At 38.5% G+C, this 20,142-nt stretch overlaps 2 protein-coding genes across 5 annotated transcripts; one reads left to right on the top strand and one right to left on the bottom strand.

Moving 5' to 3' along the window:
* Window positions 1-4,636: 4,636 nt before the first annotated feature.
* LOC105567074 (polyglutamine-binding protein 1) lies at window positions 4,637-7,134 on the bottom strand. Its single transcript, XM_012021626.1, has 6 exons — window positions 6,855-7,134; window positions 6,588-6,694; window positions 6,330-6,505; window positions 5,957-6,137; window positions 5,097-5,263; window positions 4,637-4,971 (listed from the first exon to the last, which is right to left on the bottom strand). Exons 1-6 carry the CDS (start codon window positions 6,922-6,924, stop codon window positions 4,779-4,781), a joined length of 894 nt encoding a protein of 297 aa, XP_011877016.1. The 5' UTR covers window positions 6,925-7,134; the 3' UTR covers window positions 4,637-4,778.
* A 1,556-nt stretch (window positions 7,135-8,690) lies between these two features.
* LOC105567073 (cdc42 homolog) lies at window positions 8,691-12,381 on the top strand. 4 transcript variants are annotated; one of them, XM_012021622.1, is made up of 5 exons: window positions 8,691-8,832; window positions 10,410-10,609; window positions 10,997-11,106; window positions 11,169-11,366; window positions 11,524-12,381. In XM_012021622.1, exons 2-5 carry the CDS (start codon window positions 10,432-10,434, stop codon window positions 11,611-11,613), a joined length of 576 nt encoding a protein of 191 aa, XP_011877012.1. In that variant the 5' UTR covers window positions 8,691-8,832; window positions 10,410-10,431; the 3' UTR covers window positions 11,614-12,381. The 4 variants fall into 4 exon arrangements, with proteins under 4 accessions (XP_011877012.1, XP_011877014.1, XP_011877015.1 ...); XM_012021624.1 differs by lacking the exon at window positions 8,691-8,832 and adding an exon at window positions 8,882-9,265; XM_012021625.1 differs by lacking the exon at window positions 8,691-8,832 and adding an exon at window positions 9,349-9,646.
* The last annotated feature ends 7,761 nt before the right edge of the window (window positions 12,382-20,142 follow it).

The following is a 20,142-nucleotide window of genomic DNA, read 5'->3' as shown; positions in this document are numbered from 1 at the left end:
GAAAATAATTCTTTTATTAAATAAATCGTTTACTAAATATCAAACTATAATATTTTATGGAAAGCAGTTAATGTTTATTAAATTGTAATGTTTATTTTCTACTTTTCCAATTTAATTTACTCATATAAAGAAAATCGTCATTTCCATAAATTAAATAGTTTATCAATTATAATAAATATTTTGTTAAATGTAATGAAGAAGTTCTAGTACACAGAGAAAACGATTTCTTTGAATTTAATAAATTTTGTTGTATCCAAACAAATTTGATATTAAAATTTTCCCTTCATTAAAAGAAGAAAGATAAACACTGAATTAGTACACTATGTTCAGCCATAATAAAAAATAGACCATTAATGATTAAACTGTGTCTGCTGATGCGGTCGCTTATATGGTATATCTAGCTGACACGATTTTACTTATGAGTTCGGCGGCCATCTAGTGGCAGCACCAAACTTTATAAGCGCCTGGCCCAAAAAAACTGAATTTAAAGAAATATGTACTAAAATGGTTTTTATAAAATTAAAATATCAAGATTCTACATTAAAAAAAATTCTTTACTACATTTCAACAAGTACTGTACTGTAATGTAGCAAATCTGAATTATATTTAAACAAATGTTTCAATAAGAAATCATTTTTTAATTTTAATGTTTTGATTCATTATAATAAAGAGAAAAATTTTTCATTTTAAACATTATTTATTTAAATCAAGTAAATCTAATTTTAGTAAATATATTTTCTAAAATTAAGAAAATTGTTTTCTCAGTGTATCTTTTTAATTATGCAGTCCCCCTGCCCCTGCCTGCCCGAATCCCTACCTATCCGTATTCCGCTGTATAGTCTTATCCATTTTCCTACCTACCCGCGTTTCAACTTTTTGTTAATAAACCTGCAAGTCCTTTCGTTAAAACCACGACGCGATTTATAAGAGGTCCGATTTGGGATTATACGCGCGCGATTTAATAGGGATTTAATAGAAGTCTTTTTAATCTCGCACATATGCAAGAATATGTAAAGATGATAAGAATATAACCCACCCGAATTTTGGCACATAAGAAGAAATCAATTTATTTCGTACAACACCGTATTCACATACCCCATCAAAGTGGCCAATATTGACCACTTACGCTATCTTATCCAGTTTTCCATCGTTGGGCCAGATTGGACATACCTTTTGTTGCTTCTGGCCATACAGTCTGGTCAACTTGACCAGAGATCAGGAAGGAAGAAAACTCCTTCCATAGTCGGTTTATTATCGTCACCGACAAATATTTCGTACGGTTCGAACTATATGCGAGCGTCGATCGTTTCGAAATGCACGAACACGAGAAGTTAATTAACGAAGAAAATGAATTAAAAAATTTTTCTGCATAAAACTAATCATATATATTTTTACTTCCGTTATTTATTCGAGAATAGATAATGACTGTCTCTTCGTGACTCAATCTCCAAATTCGAAATTCAAGTATATACAATGTATATAGAAAAAATAATTTACTTCGGGTTATATTTATTTTAATAACATTCCGCGATAAATGAAAATTTATAATATGGATGAAATTAAACAATAATTTCTTGAAAAGTTTGCTGAAAACTGATCGCGAAGACCGACCGCGAAAACACGAAGATGCGTGTAACTGTGCATGTATTCATGCAAGACGCATCTTGAAAGTATATCGCGAGATACACAAACAGGATAAATGACGTGAGATCCAGAGAAAAGAAACTTTCCGTACGATAGATAGACCGACAATTGAACATTCTAGTTAATCATAATAATCTCAAATAGCGTATGAAAATAATATCAAGTTTCAGCGTTCTCGACAAAATATTCGAATCTCACGCCATAGTATTTTACTTTACATACATGTATAAATTTGCTACTGAAAAATGGATAGAATAGGTCACAAGAGATTAACTCGACGAATATATCAATAATATTCGTCATACTTTGCGTGTGCGACGTGCTACAACGGAGCACCTAACCCTCCACAATAAAAATCGCGATCACGATCTCCTCGATAAATGAAATATATTAAAGTAAACGTGAAACTATGTCATAATCTATCCATTTTTTTGGTAACGAATCTCCAGAATATATCAGTCTATGATCTACATTCTACGATCTACGAGATTCATTACCTCAATAAAAAACTACTCACTCACCGACCGATGTGCAGCAGCGGAGTTGGCGTACGTCGATTCTGTAACACAAATAGAGAATTCGTTAAAGCAGTGTTTCATGTGAAAACTAATATGTTGTAAAATATATTTGCAAAATATAGTTAGACCGCACAAGTAATTCTTATGCGTATCACACTTTATTCTGGCAAAAAGATTACTTTTACACAAAATGAAAAATCACATTTACCGTAAAGTTGCTCCGCCGGCGCCTGATGCCTTTTCCAGGCCTGCTCCTCCACTCAGATTTTGTCCTCTGGCACACTCGCGAAAGCACAAAGATCGTTCGCGCGATTTTACACTCCCGTTTGCAAACCCCATACGAAGGTATTCTGTTCCGTCAAGTTCGCCTCCACTTCGAGTCGACGAGCAAGTTGAGACACGCGGTATCCACACCTTATTGCGAGCCTCAATAACTGTCGAATCTCAAAAGTGTGACAGGAACGGACATCGAACGAACACTTGTTCAAATGGGCTTCGAAAAGTCTTTGGCTCGATTATTACAAACGGCACTCCCGAACGCGACGAAAATGGAAACTTCGTATTATACGCGCACTTTCGTATGTACAATTGTCAGCGAGATTATTTCTTAGCAAGCGATCGATGTATTTTAACGGCACGGCGTGAGAGAGAATCATCCGAGTTCGTTGTGTAGACAATCGACATTTTCGTGAGAAATAATCGCGTTACGAGGAGCGACGCGAAAACACGCGACATGTTCGTCTCGCTCGACCCGCTCGACTGATCCCCGCGCCGAATAATTCCGTTCGCTAGATTGTTTTCGACCGAGGTGTTTTTGCGGCGCTACGTCATTTCGTGGAACCGGCGCTCGGCTTTCGACCGAGTTGTTTACGCCGCTCGGTCTACGACGCTCGGCAAAACAAGGTCGCGCCGTATGCAGGGATTGTTCACGTGATTCGCGCGGCGACAATTGATCGAGTCTGTTATGCCCGCGCCGTTCCGCATATTGTATTATTCTGTATTATTCTTTCTTGATACGCGATTTTGCGTGTCCTCGCGTCGCTTGTCGTAACGCGATCATTTTTTACGAGAATCTCGATCGTCACGTACGAGAGATATTAACATTTGTCAATCTCATTTAAGTAATTGTCGCGATCCGAAGTCAGAATCCGTAGAACCGATTTGCTTCGGTTAACGGGAGGTATTGCGACATTAAAATCGCGAAATTACTTATAGGACTTAACGACACGCGGCACAGACGGGACGCGGTACAATAATACACAATATGACTTAAAACGCAATAACTCGTAACGTAAATGTGGCTCGAAATAGAATTTGACTGCCAGACGGACACGGGAAGAGATACGACAAAATCGCGGGTCGCTCGTTACTCCAATGCTGCAATGCCCTGGTCCGCTAGTCTGGGCCCCAGACTCTGGGGGATGGTGGTCGGTCCAGTATGTCCGCTCGAATCCACGACCGATCTAAAGGCTGGTCTACAATACATGGAGTAAGCTGGAGTAAGGGGTAGGAGTAAGGAAATAAATCCATTTTATTTCTCACTCCTACTTTAGCTCTTAGGCTTACTCTCGGTGAATCAAAATGCCATCAATCAGTGTTACAATTATTTTAAAAATCATGCCCGTATTTCAGCTTCCTTACACAAAGCTAGAAGTTAGGGCTCTCCCTTACTCCTTACTCCACGTATTGTAGACCACGCATAATAGCTCCTTTCTTACGTCTGTCACCGCTCGCGTCTATTACGACAGTTACTGCGTTCAGCAGAAAACGCTGCTTTGCAACCAGATTCGTAAATTTTACAACAGTTGTAATTATTTTTATATATAATATATATAAAATATATATAATAAAAATAAAATATAATAAATATAAAAAAGCTGGTTTATGAAAGGCCGTAACCGTTAACTTATACCGGAATCGGTAAAAATTAATCCAATACAGTTAATTCTTAATCTCTTCACGTTTAACGATGATTGGACAATTTTTACCGGTTCCTGCAAGTTAACAGTTACGGCCTTGCATAAACCAGCCTCTAGTATCGCGATGGTGCGGTGTTGCAAAATAGCTAAAACTCAAGTTACCCCACTTGTTCATGAATTTTTCCCAAACTTATCATATTTTGGAAAAATTTCCCCAAAATATTATAATATATACAGGGTGTTCCAGGAGGAAAGGTCAATATTCTGGGAGGTGATAGTATCGGTCATTTTATTAGTATTATCAATACGCTCATTGGCCGCCGCTCGCGGCGATGCGCGGCGAGGAGTGGGGAAACTTATGAAAAAAATTGACCGCTATATGAGCGGTCGCGTAAGCGGCGGTCGTCCCTACATCACCAAAAATGTAGTTTATTTTTTAATAAATTTGCAATTAGTCTCTTTCTCTAGAATTGTATATAAATACTGAAAAATAAATACATTTGAGCAAATATCTAGTAAAAGAAGTATCGAATAGTTACAAGACATAATATGGTGTTTCTGGTGGTTCGATAAAAGAATTTATTGTACATCTTACAATAGTAAAATGTTCTCCCGGACAGAATGATTAAATATATTTTAACGTACTAACATATAATCACATAAAATTAAGTCATTGTTATCACAAAATGTGTCTATTTTATTCCGACTTTTCGGGAAACGCAACTTTCGGTTTGTTGGACAACTCCGAGTCGGCTTTATTCGCCCTATTAGAGCGAAGCACCGCGCCAGGACTGGGATACGGTCTCATTTGATAAAGAGGGCCTGATGCGGTCGTATCAGCACCAGTTTTAGCCTCGTTATGTTTCGCCAATCCATCCGACCACTTTCCCCTACAACGCAATTACACGTAAATAAAAAATTAATGCAAATTATTCCCCGCTAAGGGAATAAAACGAATCCTTGACGGGCAGCGTGCTCGTCGATCTTGCAAACGTTTATAAATAGAAACACGTACCTAGGAATATCGCTATAGGATGCTGGGTCCATAGGATCCAAAGTACGATCTTTCATATCTTTACCGTCGTTCCTATCAGATCTATAGGCTCTCTTGTTGTCTGGTCCTTTATATCTTGTACGTGTCTCGATCTTCCTATCTTTTTTGACGGGTTCACTTTCCTCCACCTGAATAATCATAGTAATAGTTATGAATGTAAAATTTTAAATTCTATGACATGCAAACTTGTTATCAGAGACCAGACAAAATAGCGTGCTATCGTGCTTGGAGCGGGAGAAACGACACCGCGATCCGGTCTTTGTTTATGTATCATATATGTATAATCATAAATGTTAAATAGTAATGCACAAGTCATAAGAAAATGAGTCGTAAGTATTAGTCAGAGTCTTAGTCATAAATGTTACGTTGCAGAATTTGCAAAATGCAAACTTATTATGATAAAAATGTAAAATGTAAACTAAAGCCAACGGCACACGATACTATTTTTCCTACTGGATTGCTTACGAGAGCCAATCAGGATGCACAGTTTTCGATCAGGTGACTCAAAGCTGAATCCCGATTGGCTCTCGTAAGTAATCCAGTGGGAAAAATCGTATCGTGTGCCGTTGGCTTAAGTCGTAAGTATTAGTCAGAGTCTTAAGCCAACGGCACGCGATACTATTTTTCCTACTGGATTGCTTACGAGAGCCAATCAGGACGCAGAGTTTTCGATCAGGTGACTCAAAGCTGAATCCTGGTTGGTTCTCGTAAGCAATCCAGTAGAAAAAAATAGTATCGTGTGCCGTTGGCTTTAGTCATAAATGTTACGTTGCAGAACTTGCAAAATGCAAACTTATTATGATAAAAATGTAATTACTAACTTCCATTGGTTCTTGATCGCTGGTACTGTCGTCACTCGACATGTTATCATCTTGATCTCCCGCTTTCAAATGCAGTTCTTCGCGCAACTGAGATGCAGGTTGAGATATTTGACATCTGGGATGACCAGGTGGTAACCAAGATACCAGATCAGATGACCAATCCCAATAATAATGTTGTCCGCTATCAATGGATTTTTTTTTAACATCTTATACAATCAGACATAAAATTAGTATACGACTTCAATCTTATTGTAAAAATAGGATGACTAAAGATTATTCCGAATACAACACCGTTTAAATAATCACAAAATTCAACGATTGCTCTTGGAGAAGAAATCTGTTTGTAAAAGGCTAAAAAATTATCAACACTCACGATCCAGGATCGTAAACGGCTTTCCAGGTCTCCGGCAGTGGATACTTTTGAATTAATCTCATTTGTTTCTTCAGGTATTTGTCCGAAGGTTGCACGTGTCCCATTCCCCATAGCTCCTTACATTTTTTCGTACATTCGTGATAAATATTATACTTATTCGGGCACCCACTGTAACCCTAAAGAAATTATTCCTTAAGAGTAATAATTTAAACAAGTTCGCAAGAATACGAACGGTTGTTAACTTATAGTTACACCTACCATAAATTTCTGGGATATGTCAATCTGGTTAATCTCTTCTTTCGTGTTATCATAATCTTCAGCTATCACTTCCTCGTGCACTTTCTTCTTCTCTCTCTTCCCGGATTCTGCAAGATCAACAGCATAACCTAACATTACAGTCGCACGCGACAATGCAACCTTTATGATTCACGCATTACTTTCTATTAATTGGAAGGAAATAAATTCCATACGGAAAATCTACAGCGACGACAGTTGCTCGATTGTAGTTTGAAAAGTAAATAATACCGTGCTTTTCGGATCCAGTGATTAGTCCCCTTTTCGCAAGGCGCGTAGCTAATGCTGCCGGCAAAGGCATCTTGGATTTTCTTGCCTCGAACTTTCAGAAATTCACTTATTATGTAGACAGCGCAGAAACGGTTTCTTTAAATTAATAACTCAAACTTGATAACTAAATTCTAGCTTTAAGTCTCACTCGCGATTATTTACGCTTACAATATACCGAAGTGTGAAAACGCAAGTCGCGGTACTCGCGGTCCGAAACACATGCTCGAGGTACCATACTGGTCATATGCTGCGTTCCGTAACACACCCGTATTAGGACCGGCGCACAAAATCTTTGACATGCCGTGCTTTCCAGCAAGCGACACAAGTCGACACAAATGTCGTTCTGTCTTTCTTCGCATTCAATGAATAATAAAGACAGAACGACACTTGTGTCGACTTGTGTCGCTTGCTGGAAAGCACGGCTAGTTTACAACTTGATACGCGTATCAAATAGTAACAAATAGTAAATAACTAGTAAATTCGTTTGGTCATTGGCTGATTAGTTCAAATACGCTATTTGATACGCGTATCAAGTGCACGATGTAAACTAGGCGTTATCTGTAAAAAGCCTCGTCTACATGAGCTGTATTCCGATATTCACTGCCACTACTGAAAATGTATAGTATACGTGACGTAAACTATAGATTTGCAGTACTGGCAGTGAATACCGGAACACAGTCATTGAAGTAAAGTTGTAGTCGTAAGAATAGTCGACTATGATTGGTCAATTCTTATGTGTCTGACGAAATTGACCAATCGCAGTCGATTATTCTTACGACTACGACTCTGCGACTCGCATTGTAGACCACGCATAATAATATATTATTATACACATTACGAATATCATAAAACAGCATGTCATAAATCAGTCATTGCAAAGTAAATCTTGATTTCGATCATTTTATGACGTAAAATTCATCATTTAAATGTCACAATGGCCGCGTTCAGCAGGCACAACTGTTGAGTGAGCGCTCAATGATTTCTTAACATGATTGGCTGGATCTGAAAGTATTAACCAATCATACTTGCTGAGCGCTCACTCAACAGTTGTGTCTGCTGAACGCGGCCATTTTTTGTGATTAACTTTTTCTACTTGGGATCTCTATTGTAGACTAAAGGCTGAGTTATGATGGCCGTAACTGTTAACTTATGCCAGAACCGGTAAAGTTCGATACTGGGATTTCAATGCTTTCGTTCAGAAACCCATTATGAACGAAAGCATTGAAATCCCAGTATCGAACTTTACCGGTTCTGGCATAAGTTAACAGTTAAGGCCTTTGCACGTAAAAAAGCATTAACCGTAACCGTAATTTTAGTCCATAACCTACGGACCCTACGTAATTTTAGTCCGTAACCTTAGGAATTTTACTTGGGTTGCTCCATCTGTCTGTACGTGTTGAAAACTACGATTACGGACTAAAATTACGGTTACGGTTAACGCTTTTTTACGTGCAAAGGCCTTTACGGCCATCATAACTCAGCCTTGACACTAATAGCGTTTTCGATTTGCTGACTCGGAGTCGGGTCGAGTCAGAAAATCGAAAACGCTATAAGTTTCTATCGTCCATGAAATTGCACCTGTAGGGAACGCGCAGTCTATGGGCCATTGCACACAAAATTGCATAGCTGCATGTGCATAGCATGAAAGCTTTTTAAACCAATGAACATCGAGCATCGAATCGTCATATTGATTTACATAACATGCTCATTGGTCCAGATGGTCTTATGCTATGCATATACAGCTATGCAATTTTGTGTGCGATGGCCCTATTACTTGCTACGTCTATGGCTGCGGCCATGAATCGACGCGCGAACAGACCCTCAGGTCTCCCAAGTCCGTCGCGCCTGTCATTTCATCAATGGCCGTGTCGCATCTAACGAGACTGCAGGTTTCGTGACGATAAAACGTAGTCCAGTGTCAACGCCCAGTTTTTTGCGTGTGAGTGTTTAATTTAAATTTCGTATATACCTACGACCGCATTACCCTCGTCGTTAATCGCACGGCGATTCCGGGGAACCGGACCTCGCGCGCCCAGAGTGCTACTCCCGCCGCGCGTTCACGCCGTACGGCGGAGCGTATTTGACATAATGGCCAAAATGGCGACACGGAAAACAATATTTTCTCCAGTGCGCTGATGTGCCACTTCACGTGGAGCCGTCCGCCCGCTTATCGCGCCCGTCGCAGTGGAGTTAACGCCAGCCGCGCGTGGAGCACCGACGTAGCGATAATCCGCGAGACATTCGCGATCGGACGCGACCAACGGACCCTCGAATTAGCGCGACAGAATCAATTTGCCGCACGTCGATTCTTCGCCAATTATAATTCGCCGCGGCTGCGGCTCGCGGGCCCGGTATTCTCGCGCATGAAAGAGGTTTGCTCGCAATAATAATCGCTGTCGGTCACCGCCACCGCGCTGCGCATATAATTGAGTTAAATTGCGCAATTGTCCGAGGTTTTCACTGGCGCTGTCCCTTTTGTGCTCGCCAGTGTTCAGCCACGGTTTAAAAAGTCCAATTCCTCAATTTTCTTCAGACGAGAGGATGCTACGTTATGTATCTGAGATTAGATTAGATTATTGTCCTATTATATGTCTGCGGTTGGTGTTCAGTCCAGGCCTGTCGATCGAGAGCAACGCTTCATGTCGAGGAAGCATTTTTGATATGTTGCGGCCATATGTGAATACGAAGATCCATCAAGTGACACACTTATTTCCACGGTGGACTGTGCAATCTGGATCGCGCTTAGTTAATAAGTTAATATTGGAGACAAAAGAAACTGTAATTTGCACACCTGGAGCTTGTTTTTCTGATCGCTGCACTGGACTGCGCCAGACTTTTCCTTCTCGCTTCTATCAAGTTGCAAACGGATCACTTAAGAACGTGCATTCAGACTGAGAGCTGCGTTTCCAAATCTTGTCCGAGGAATGTTTTGCTCGATGGCCATTCCGAAATTATTTCGAGCGTTTCCGATCTATTACTCAAGTTCCTAAACTCATTTAAAGAAAAGTGTCGCGACCATTCTGTCCATCACTGTACACTCATTTCACTTTGTATATAAACTCTAATCTAATCGCAGATACACGAGAACATACGCTAGTTCAGCTTTCAGCTGTAAAAGCGTCTCGTTATTCCATTCGCGGAAAGAAAAATGCAGTTGCCGTAGCTGAAAACTGCTTGTGGCAACTAAATTTCAGTTGTAAAATATGGACAGCTACTATGTAGTTGTGATAGCTAAATATCTTGCTACTGTGATAGCAAACCGTTTGCTGTGGTTTAGAAATTTATAGTTGTGGCAGTAAAATATTTCAAGCGAACCATGATTAGCTATGGTACCGAAAATTTTCTTTTCAGTGTTTGTTACCAAGTAAATTCTTACGTATTTAATATTACAACATTCAATTCTTTAACGAAGAATTGATGTCATACGAATAAGCAGTCGCAATTGTCGCTAGAGTTCTTGGTACGATATTGTTGTTCAAAGGAAATAAGATGCGTCTTGTTCTCATTTTTCCACAGGCAGCATTTGGAGTAATTCAAAATGCAGACAATAAAGTGTGTGGTGGTTGGAGATGGCGCAGTTGGTAAAACCTGTCTATTAATCTCTTACACCACGAACAAATTTCCATCGGAATACGTCCCGACAGTATTCGACAATTATGCCGTCACTGTCATGATTGGCGGCGAGCCGTACACATTAGGATTATTCGATACAGCTGGTAAGTATTGTCATTAGTTCGTAGAACAATTGTTTCAAGTGTATATTATTATACACTTAGCATACAATAATATACAAAGTTATGCTATAAAGAATAAGGTAACGTTAGCAACAATTTACTTGTAGCGAATTCGATTGCTTGCATTACTGCGCACTGAGTGCACACTAAGGCCTGTTTACAGTCAATTTTTATATTTAACTTTGTCTTAAATACACGTTCAAATAATCCGCACGGATGCTATCATTTTACTGGCTAAGAAATATTTCAAGATATATTTAAGACGATCCTTAAAGATAAGAATTGACTGGAAACAAGCTTTAGTGTGCCCTCAGTGCGCACTAGTGCAAGCAACCGAATTCACTGTTAGATTTTTGAACGTCCTTTTAGGTCAAGAAGACTACGATCGTTTGCGTCCATTAAGTTATCCCCAAACCGATGTATTTCTCGTGTGCTTCTCGGTTGTGTCACCGTCGTCGTTTGAAAATGTCAAGGAAAAGGTATGATACAAGATTCATCAATCGTGTTATTATATTCAATACTTTATCCGTAATATTCACAGTGGGTACCGGAAATAACACACCATTGTCAAAAGACGCCATTTTTATTGGTCGGTACGCAAATCGATTTACGGGATGATGCGGCCACAATTGAAAAGCTAGCCAAAAATAAGCAAAAGGCTATTTCGGGGGAACAAGGGGAGAAGCTCGCTAAGGAACTAAAAGCTGTAAAATATGTTGAATGTAGCGCTCTTACACAGGTATGATAGTAACCTGTTTGTCTATTCAATAATGTTTTAGTAGTATTGGGTCGCTCTCATAAAAGTATTTAACATTGTATTACGCAATTAAGTCTGAGAATTGATCTTTTAATTGGCTAATTTTGTCGCTATAGCTGTTTTTTTCTTTACATTTCAGAAAGGACTTAAAAATGTCTTCGATGAGGCAATATTAGCCGCTTTAGAGCCTCCAGAACCCGTTAGGAGAAGAAGGTGTATTATTTTGTAGAAGGCGTACGACTTTTTTTATAAAACTGTTAGTTCTACAGTAACGAAGACTGTAAGTTTCCTCATATACACTGCATGCAAAAGTTTTACAGTGACAATTGTTAAATTCTAAGGCATATAATAAGTATTTTATAACATTGGCGGCAAATACGGATATGAAGCAATCTTTATCTATATTGGCATTATATAAATTTTATAATTATAAAATTGTAATTGTAATTATTAAATTACATCTTTGCCTTGTATAATGAATGTTATATCGACATATCTCGCATTATTCTGTGCATCTCTGTGTTTACATTACGGCAATCAAATGAATTGTCCGAGCACAGGGTGTTAAACGAGAGATTCAAGAGAATTTAGGGGATATATTATAGTATCCGTATAATACCTATCGTTAAAAGGGAAATAATTTTGCTCAATATTAACTGTTTCTTAAAAAGGATTGTACGTTTTGTATGATTTCATGTGAATTACGACATGACGTACACATATATGCGAGTGTAACATTGATTTCTGCATTTTTTGAACTGTTTCGTATATCAATTAAAAGTTTTTTGTCCTTTTGGAGTGCTCTAATCATAATTTTCTACATTTTTTTTTTTTTTAGGTACATCTCTGTGTGTACCTTACATATATATATACACACACAACAAACATGTGTGCGAATAATAAAAATATCTATCGATAGATTTAATTATTTAAGAAATCAGTAAATTTTGCGTTGTAGCTCACGAAAGTAATTAAACGAGGATTACGATGTATGGTATAACGTATATTGTTATTATGATTTATAAAATACGACAGGAAAAAAGGAAATTCTTGTTATATTACGGGATGGTGTGTAAAAACATTGCACGCGCGCATATGTACTCTATACATAGCGACATTCTGTCGTAAGTTCTGTGAAACTTACTTGGTGGCCATATGTTATCAGCAAAACACATAGTTATGTTAATATATTTTATTAGTTTAAGGCTTCTTTGGACATACTCACCCGCGGCCATGTGGAATCGTGACGTCAGAGGCGAGAAATAACACGCCGAGAATTCTCGCGTGCCATTTATAATCAAAGAAAAGGGTATTTGAATGGAAAAACACTTCACATCGCTTTAGCACGCATGTAAAATTGTCCTTTTCCCTTTTAACAGTCAGCAAACAGCCGTCATATCATATATACGTCTAGACTTTGTTTCACATTTATTTTACGGCTGTTTACTAATTACTAAGGACAAAAGGATAGTTTTCAGATAATTTTACAAGTGTGCTAAAGCCATCTGAAGTGTTTTTCTGTGCGAATGTCTAATATCCCAGATAACATGCTTGTCTAAAAGACATCTTCAAGACTTCTTTAAGACGTCTTTAAGATATCTTTTAGACGTGTATGTCTAAAAGATGTCTAAAAGACGTGTTAAAGACATCTTAAAGATGTCTTTTAGACATGCGTGTTATCTGGGATCTTTTTATTTGAAAATGGCACGTAAGAATTCTCGACCTGTCTTTTCTCACTTTTGAAAAACACGATTCTCACGTCCGCAGCGAATATCCGGGAACTTTAATATATTTCTATATTGCAATCATACTTCTCTTCTTAGTCATTTGTAGCCTTATATGATTTAGTTATATATATTGGTATCATATTTCATCCACTTCTGTGTAGACCTACAGCTTCTACGTTAATTACATTGAGGGATCTTAGTACCCATTTATTTAAAAATATAGTTACTAGCTAATATTCTATATGAAAGTAGAATACACCCGTTTTCTAAATCTGTTTTATTTAAGACAATTTTATTTTATTCTTATTTTTTAATTATTATTTTCGTCTTTTATACATGTTGCTAAAATAACTCGTAGCGTACATAAATATATTATTTTAATAATACTTAATAAATTATTATATGATATGTATATTATACTTTTTACAATGCAACGGATAGTTTAGTAATATAATTAGTAATACAACAAAATTTTAAATTTTAAATTTGGATATTATATATATATAATATTAAATACTATTAAAAATATTTTTTTTAGCGTAAGTTATTAATTTCAGCTTAACATATCATTTGCATAATATACCCAAGTAATGTATAAAAAGTTCTTTTCGTTTTTGAGAATAATATGATTTGAATTTAGTGAAAATGAATATTAAAGATTTTGTTAAAAATTTTATTATTTTCCATGCTCGAGCTTGATTCGAATCAGCCTTGAGGTTGAAATCATTTTGAGTATAAGGTTTATTTTCGAATCCATATATGTATATGTTATTTCAGCCTTATTATGCGGCCAAAGAATCGAATCGAGTCGAAGTACGCGGATTAGAACTATACAGACTTCTGTCGAATGTATTTGGTCGTAGCGATTTTTTTTAGATAAATCTTAATTATTATTTCTGTTCAATACTCTCTTTCTTTGTATTATTTTATTTTATTGTACATATCTTTTTATTTCTAATAATCGATTACATCATAGCCTTTTTTTAAATCATATTATCTTTACTTTGTTAGGATTTTGTGATTTTTTTTGTAATCGAACTATTTAGGTACATTCGACACGTAGCAAACTTTACTACGTTAAAGTATACTGTAATGAAGATAAATCGAAAGAATTTATCAGAGATTTGTAATTACAAATCGTAAAATACGACATTAAATTAAAAATTATTAGTTTTATAGATATATAAGAATCCGAAAAATTTTGTAAGAATGCTGCAAGATATGCGCGCGTGCGTGTATGAGTGTATTATTATTAGCCGGGAAAAGTATTTATTATACCATTTATTAATATTTCTACGATGGCCGAAACGTTTCTTTTGTATACACACTGACATTTTTTAGTCACTCTTGATTCCAGAATTACAAAAATAAAGATGTTTATAATATAATGTAATAATTCTCGTCTTGTGCTTACGCGAATCCCTGATTGTCACAATAGATGCAAGTTAATTCGCAGCATATTTTTAGGACAAATTGCACAACCGGGGAGGAAATGTTTTTAACGCAGTCGCGTAAATCTTATTTCAGCAAATGAAAACTCGCCGTATACAAGTTGTTCACTGTTTAATATATGTATAGGCGGTTTTGAATTTAAGAGTATTAGTAGTGTGATTTTTTTTAATAAATTGCTTTTCAAAATGAATTTGAATCTTTTTTACGGTTATACTCGATCGAAATAACGTGAAACTTTAGTGTATACCCACATATTTTTTTCTTACGAAGGAAGATGCTAATTCGGGACTTAAAAAAATTGTCACTCTAGCAATGTAGAGTTCCTCTAATCAGAGTCTTGCCAACAGGCCAGTTTCGGCAAAATGACGCGAGAGAGAAAGAAATATATTCTCTCTCACTCTACATGACGCATATGCTGTATGTTGAGTTGGAGGGAATATATTTCTTTCTCTCTCGCATCACACACATTATGCCGAAGCTATCTGTTGGCCAGACTCTAATTAGAGGGACTCTATAGCAATGCATCGAGAATGCCCTCATGTAACAAGTTATTGTCTTTCGTTGTCCGAACTCGCTCTAAAGGGTGAAATCTACCCCTGAAAGTTGACCCACTTTTTGTCTTATTCGCCTTGAAAAGAAAATGGAATAAAAATTTATGGAGAAAACGTATTTCCTTTAATGAGACTTATCGATTAGAAAACTTATAAATTGTTTAAAGAATTAGGAAAGATGTATAAAAGTTGGAGGAATATTCTCAATACTTCTATATTTTTAGCATAACTTGTTTTATAATTAATACATATTGTACTTAATTTTAAAGTTGTATAACTTTATATACAATTACATATTATATTCAAATGTTTAGGTATATTTATATGATTTCTTCGTTTCTAAAATGTATACTTATACAATATTTACATATTAATTTATTTATATAGTAATGTTCTATGATTTTATATAAATAAATAAAGTAAAGTTAAAACACATTAACGTAATATTAAAAAAACAGTAGATATAAGAATATTGAGAGTGTATTCTTCATTTTTATTTATATATTTTTTAATTAATTCTTTAAACTATTGAGTTTTCTAATCGATAAATTTTATTTAAAGAAATAAGTTTTCTCTATAAAATTCCGTTCGATTAATTTTACTCTTTCAGGTTAATTTTATGGAAAAAAAGGTTTATCACACATGCACGGAAGAAAAATTAGCTGCCGTAGCTAAAAACTGCATGTGGTAACTAAATTTCAGTTGTAAAGTATGGACAGTTAATATTTAGTTGTGACACCTAATACTTTGATACCGCATCTATTGTATTAGGTGCGACAGCAAACCGTTTGCTGTGGGTTAGGAATTTATAGTTAATGCAGCAAAATAGTTTTAGCAAATCATGATTAGATACGCACTGAAAAAAGCATTTTCGCTACCATAGCTAATCATGGTTTGCTAAAAATATGTTGCCGCCATAACTACAAATTTCTAAACCACAGCGAAACGGTTTGCTGCCGCACCCAATGTAATATGCACAGTAGCAAAATATTTAGCTATCGTAACTAAATATTAGCTGCTCATATTTTACAACTAAAATTTAGTTACCGCATGCAGGCTCTTAGCTACGGCAACTACCTGCTTCTTTCCGTGCGGTAACGAAAGATTTTTTTTCCAGTGTACGCATTCTCTGGGTATCGCCGGAGTTTCACAATTTCTTGAATTTCCAAGCTAGAAGATCCTCCTTTGTTATTATAATTTGTACACGTATATACAAATATCGTTGTCCGTTCGCGTATACAGCGCGTTTCATTCTTTCAGCGTTCCAGTCGGTGAACGCCCGCAACGGTACAACCGCCGCTGTAATTTTTATGGTCTGGTTTATTTTCAGTAAGCCGCATGGTGATAGTTGCAGCATATCCGGTTTTCGGGTATTATTATAGCGGACACGCCAAGTTTCGGCTCGATTGAATTCGGATGATCCCGTGGCCCATTATGGGCCCCGTGCCGTTCTACGGGTGTGCGCTGCCGCGCTGTACAAATATATTTCTTTTTTTTTCTTTGCCGAACGATGTAATCCAATTGAAGTGACAGCGGTACGTAAACTGAGTTAATTGGAGCGTGCGTACTGGACCTTTTATGTGGGATTCACAAGCTGACACGGATATTCTGCAATTTATCCGTTGCAATTGTTACAGCCGTTTCTCCCATTTGTCCAGCGAAAAGCGAAAAAATAATATCCCGCCACGTTCTGTGTGTGTGCGTTTTTTTTTCGCCCGCGAGAGATGGATGGGATTGTTAGAGTCGGCGAGACGGTGAGAAATTCAACGATGCAGGCGGCAACGTCGTTTGAGAGCTGTAAGATTATTCACGGCTCCGGGTAACAATTACGAGAAGTGATTCCTGACATCGGGAATCACGTTACATAACATCGTACTCCGTATTCAATTATCGACGATTACAGAACTGTAAAGAGAGAAAAATAAAGGATTGCTCAGTCAATGCGTACTCGGAGGGACGTGTGCGTGCAGCGAGGCTGGAGATTGATCTTTTACAGAATTTCCCAGGCCTTGCGCGGTTTATAAATAATGGCGCGACGGAATAATTATACGTACAGGGTTAATCAGAGTAACTGGAGCAAAGGGATAATCGTGACACTGAAATAGAATCGCTTTAAAATGTGGTAAAAGTTTTACCATAAACTCGATGTGCCGCGCAGAAGTAACGCTTAAAACCCTTAAAAACCGTTTCTCCAGAAGTACAAAGGCGCGACGGTGCATAGGGATTAAAGGAAAAAGGGACGTTCGAACGACTTCGAAAACTGGGTCGTTATTACGAGGATTCGACTTGTTGGCGCACTTCAAATTGTTCGTGAAATTTCAAAAATACACGGAGAGAATTTTCTATTAAAGTTTATTTCGAAAAGCATGTGATCGTGGACCGACGTGACATTTTGGAAAACTTTTTGTGATTTTTTTAAATTTTACCATATACGTTACTGGTAGTTACACTTACAATTAGTATACATTTTACTAGTAAAATGAGTTTCAAAAAATCATAGAAAGTTCTCCAAAATGCCATGTTGTTCCACGATCACATAATTGTCAAGGTAAATTTTAAGAGAAAATTCTCTCCGCGTGTAACATTCGAAAAAAAAGAAGAGAACGATATAAAGAAAGAGATTGTATCTCGAAGACACGTATTGTCGAAAGAATTTTAAGATCAAGATGAAAAGTTGGGATTTTATGAGTTTTTTGAAATTTTACCATACCTTTTATTTGCATTAATATGCGGTACAGTTTCAAAAACTCATAAAAAGTTTTCCAAAATGCCATGTTGTTCCACGATCACATAATTGTCAAGTTAAATTTTAAGAGAAAATTTTCTCTGCGTGTAACATTCGAAAAAAAGAAACGAACGATGTAAAGAAAGACGTACTGTATCTCGAAGATACGTATCGTCGAAAGAGTTTTAAGATCGAGACGAAACATTTGGCATATTTCTCACAGTGGAAAATCCTGATAAAAAACAGAAATCTTGCGATAGAGAGAAGTCTTCCCTAAGAGAAAAAGATGTGCCGAAAGGAGCTCTCGAACGACTTCAAAACTGGGTCGTTACTCCCAAAAGATTCGATTTATAAGGGCACTTGAAATTGCTCGTGAAATTTTAAAAGCGCACGACATTCGCAAGAGGAAGGAAAAGTCACGATACAAAGAAAAAAGAATACCTTGATCTCGGGGACGCGTGTTCCAAGATCTTTCGAAATCGAGACTAGATATTAGGCGTTTCTCGACAGGAAATCCCCACAAAGGAGGGCGGGGGGACTTCGCGACGGAGAAAACCCTTGCGAGAAAAACGCATAAGGGCCTGTGCAGAAAGATTGTCGTAAGTGTTTACGATTCTATAAGTCAATGTCGGAAATCAACGCACAAAGAATTGTCGTAGACGTGTGTCGCATCCGTTGCATCGCGAGGCGACATACGACAATTCTTTGTGCGTTGACTTTCGAGACTGACTTACTTACGTCTTAAGTCTGTTATACAATACGTCGTATGTCGCTGTTGGGACGTAGTCGATGGCCCAATGAGAAAATTTCTTTTTTGGAAGGAATTGCAGGATTGTAAAATTCTCGAGTATCTAGAAATTTTCTATTCAGCAGCCAACCGATACGCTTGAAAAATTTGTCGTACGACAAATGTAATGTTAGGCTAAGGCTGGTATTACATTTGTCGTACGACAAATTTTTCAAGCTTGACGATTGGATGCAAAATATATATAATTTCTAGAGACTGGAGAACTTTTCTATTCTGCAGCCAATTAACGCGCTTGAAAAATTTGTCGTACGACAAATGTAATATTAGCCTAGGGCTAAAATTTGTCGTACGGCAAATTGTTCAAGCGTGTCGATTGGCTGCAAGATAGAAAAGTTTTCGAGCATCCAGAAATTTTCTAGCTTGTAGCCAATCAACGCGCTTAAAAAATTTGTCGTACGACGACTGCAATAGTACCCTAAGGCTGTCGTATGACAAATGTAATATTGGCCTAAGGCTGAAATTTGTCGTACGGCAAATTGTTCAAGCGTGTCGATTGGCTGCAAGATAGAAAAGTTATCGAGCATCCAGAAATTTTCTAGCTTGTAGCCAATCAACGCGCTTAAAAAATGTGTCGTACGACGACTGCAATAGTAGCCTGGCGCACCCGTTCGTATCTGCGCTCTCGCGAGAGACGCGCGGCGCGCGAAAAGGACGTCCGCGAGGGAAATTGGCGGAATGCGAGTCGTCGGGTGGTTCATCGGCGACAGCGGCGGCTCTCTCTCTTTTTCTCCCGGTCGACGTCTCGACCCATTTCCGAGCTCGTGGATTCGCGACGTGTCAGTAACAACAAGTACGGCCGACGTAGCCGTGGAATGGAAAGTCGCCGGTAAGTACGATCGGATCAGCGGGCCGGGGGCATGGGCGACAGCGGCACGACGGCAGCAGCGGCGGGCGGCGGCGATGGCGGCGGCGGTGCTGGTGGTGGAGGTGGCGGAGGAGGAGGAGGCGGCGGCAGCGGCGGAGGCGGCAGTAGTGACGGCGACAGTCTTGGTCGGCGCGTCACGGCGAGCAACGCTCGCTGACCGACATCGCACGTAGAGGACTACTAGTCGCGCGAGGAGGCTGCTCCGTTTCATCGATCCTCTCCTGCGTTCCGTCTACGCGGGCCGTTTCGTTTTTCTCGCGCTCGACGGCGGCTCTCGGCGAATCTCGAGGAGGAGGGGAAGGAGGAGGAGGAGGAGGAGGCGGAGGAGGAGGAGGAAGGCGACGACGGCGACGGCGACGATGGCAAGAGTAGCGCGAGCGCGGTCGCGTGCGCCCGTCCCACCGACGGACTCGCGTTACTCGCGAGCGTGATTCCTCCGGCGGTGGAGGGAAGCCCTCGCGGTGAGCGATCGGCTCTTGGTACCTTGGTAGCAGTACAACGGCGGTCGCGGGCAGCGGCGGACCGATCGCGGAGTCGTGTCGCGTGCGTCGGCGGTCTTCTCGGCATTCGTCACGCGAAATCGATAAACGGGGACGTCGCGAAAGGGAGAAAGAGGGAGAGAGAGAGAGA

The sequence above is a fragment of the Vollenhovia emeryi genome, unplaced genomic scaffold, assembly GCF_000949405.1.
Source record: "Vollenhovia emeryi isolate VEMERY1.0 unplaced genomic scaffold, V.emery_V1.0 DF939141.1, whole genome shotgun sequence".
NCBI lineage: Eukaryota > Metazoa > Arthropoda > Insecta > Hymenoptera > Formicidae > Vollenhovia > Vollenhovia emeryi.
The sequence above is the reverse complement of the archived record's forward strand: the minus strand, read 5'-3'. Positions and strand labels throughout refer to the sequence as shown.

Excerpts from the sequence above, each read along its gene's own strand:
- LOC105567074 (XM_012021626.1), bottom strand. The coding sequence starts at position 6,924 with ATGCCTTTGCCGGCAGCATTAGCTACGCGCCTTGCGAAAAGGGGACTA. Across the intron at positions 6,695-6,854 it reads CACTGGATCCGAAAAGCACG|AATCCGGGAAGAGAGAGAAG; the intron begins GTATTATTTACT and ends TTGATCTTGCAG. Across the intron at positions 6,506-6,587 it reads ACATATCCCAGAAATTTATG|GGTTACAGTGGGTGCCCGAA; the intron begins GTAGGTGTAACT and ends TAATTTCTTTAG.
- LOC105567073 (XM_012021622.1), top strand. The coding sequence starts at position 10,432 with ATGCAGACAATAAAGTGTGTGGTGGTTGGAGATGGCGCAGTTGGTAAA. Across the intron at positions 10,610-10,996 it reads AGGATTATTCGATACAGCTG|GTCAAGAAGACTACGATCGT; the intron begins GTAAGTATTGTC and ends ACGTCCTTTTAG. Across the intron at positions 11,107-11,168 it reads TTGAAAATGTCAAGGAAAAG|TGGGTACCGGAAATAACACA; the intron begins GTATGATACAAG and ends TAATATTCACAG.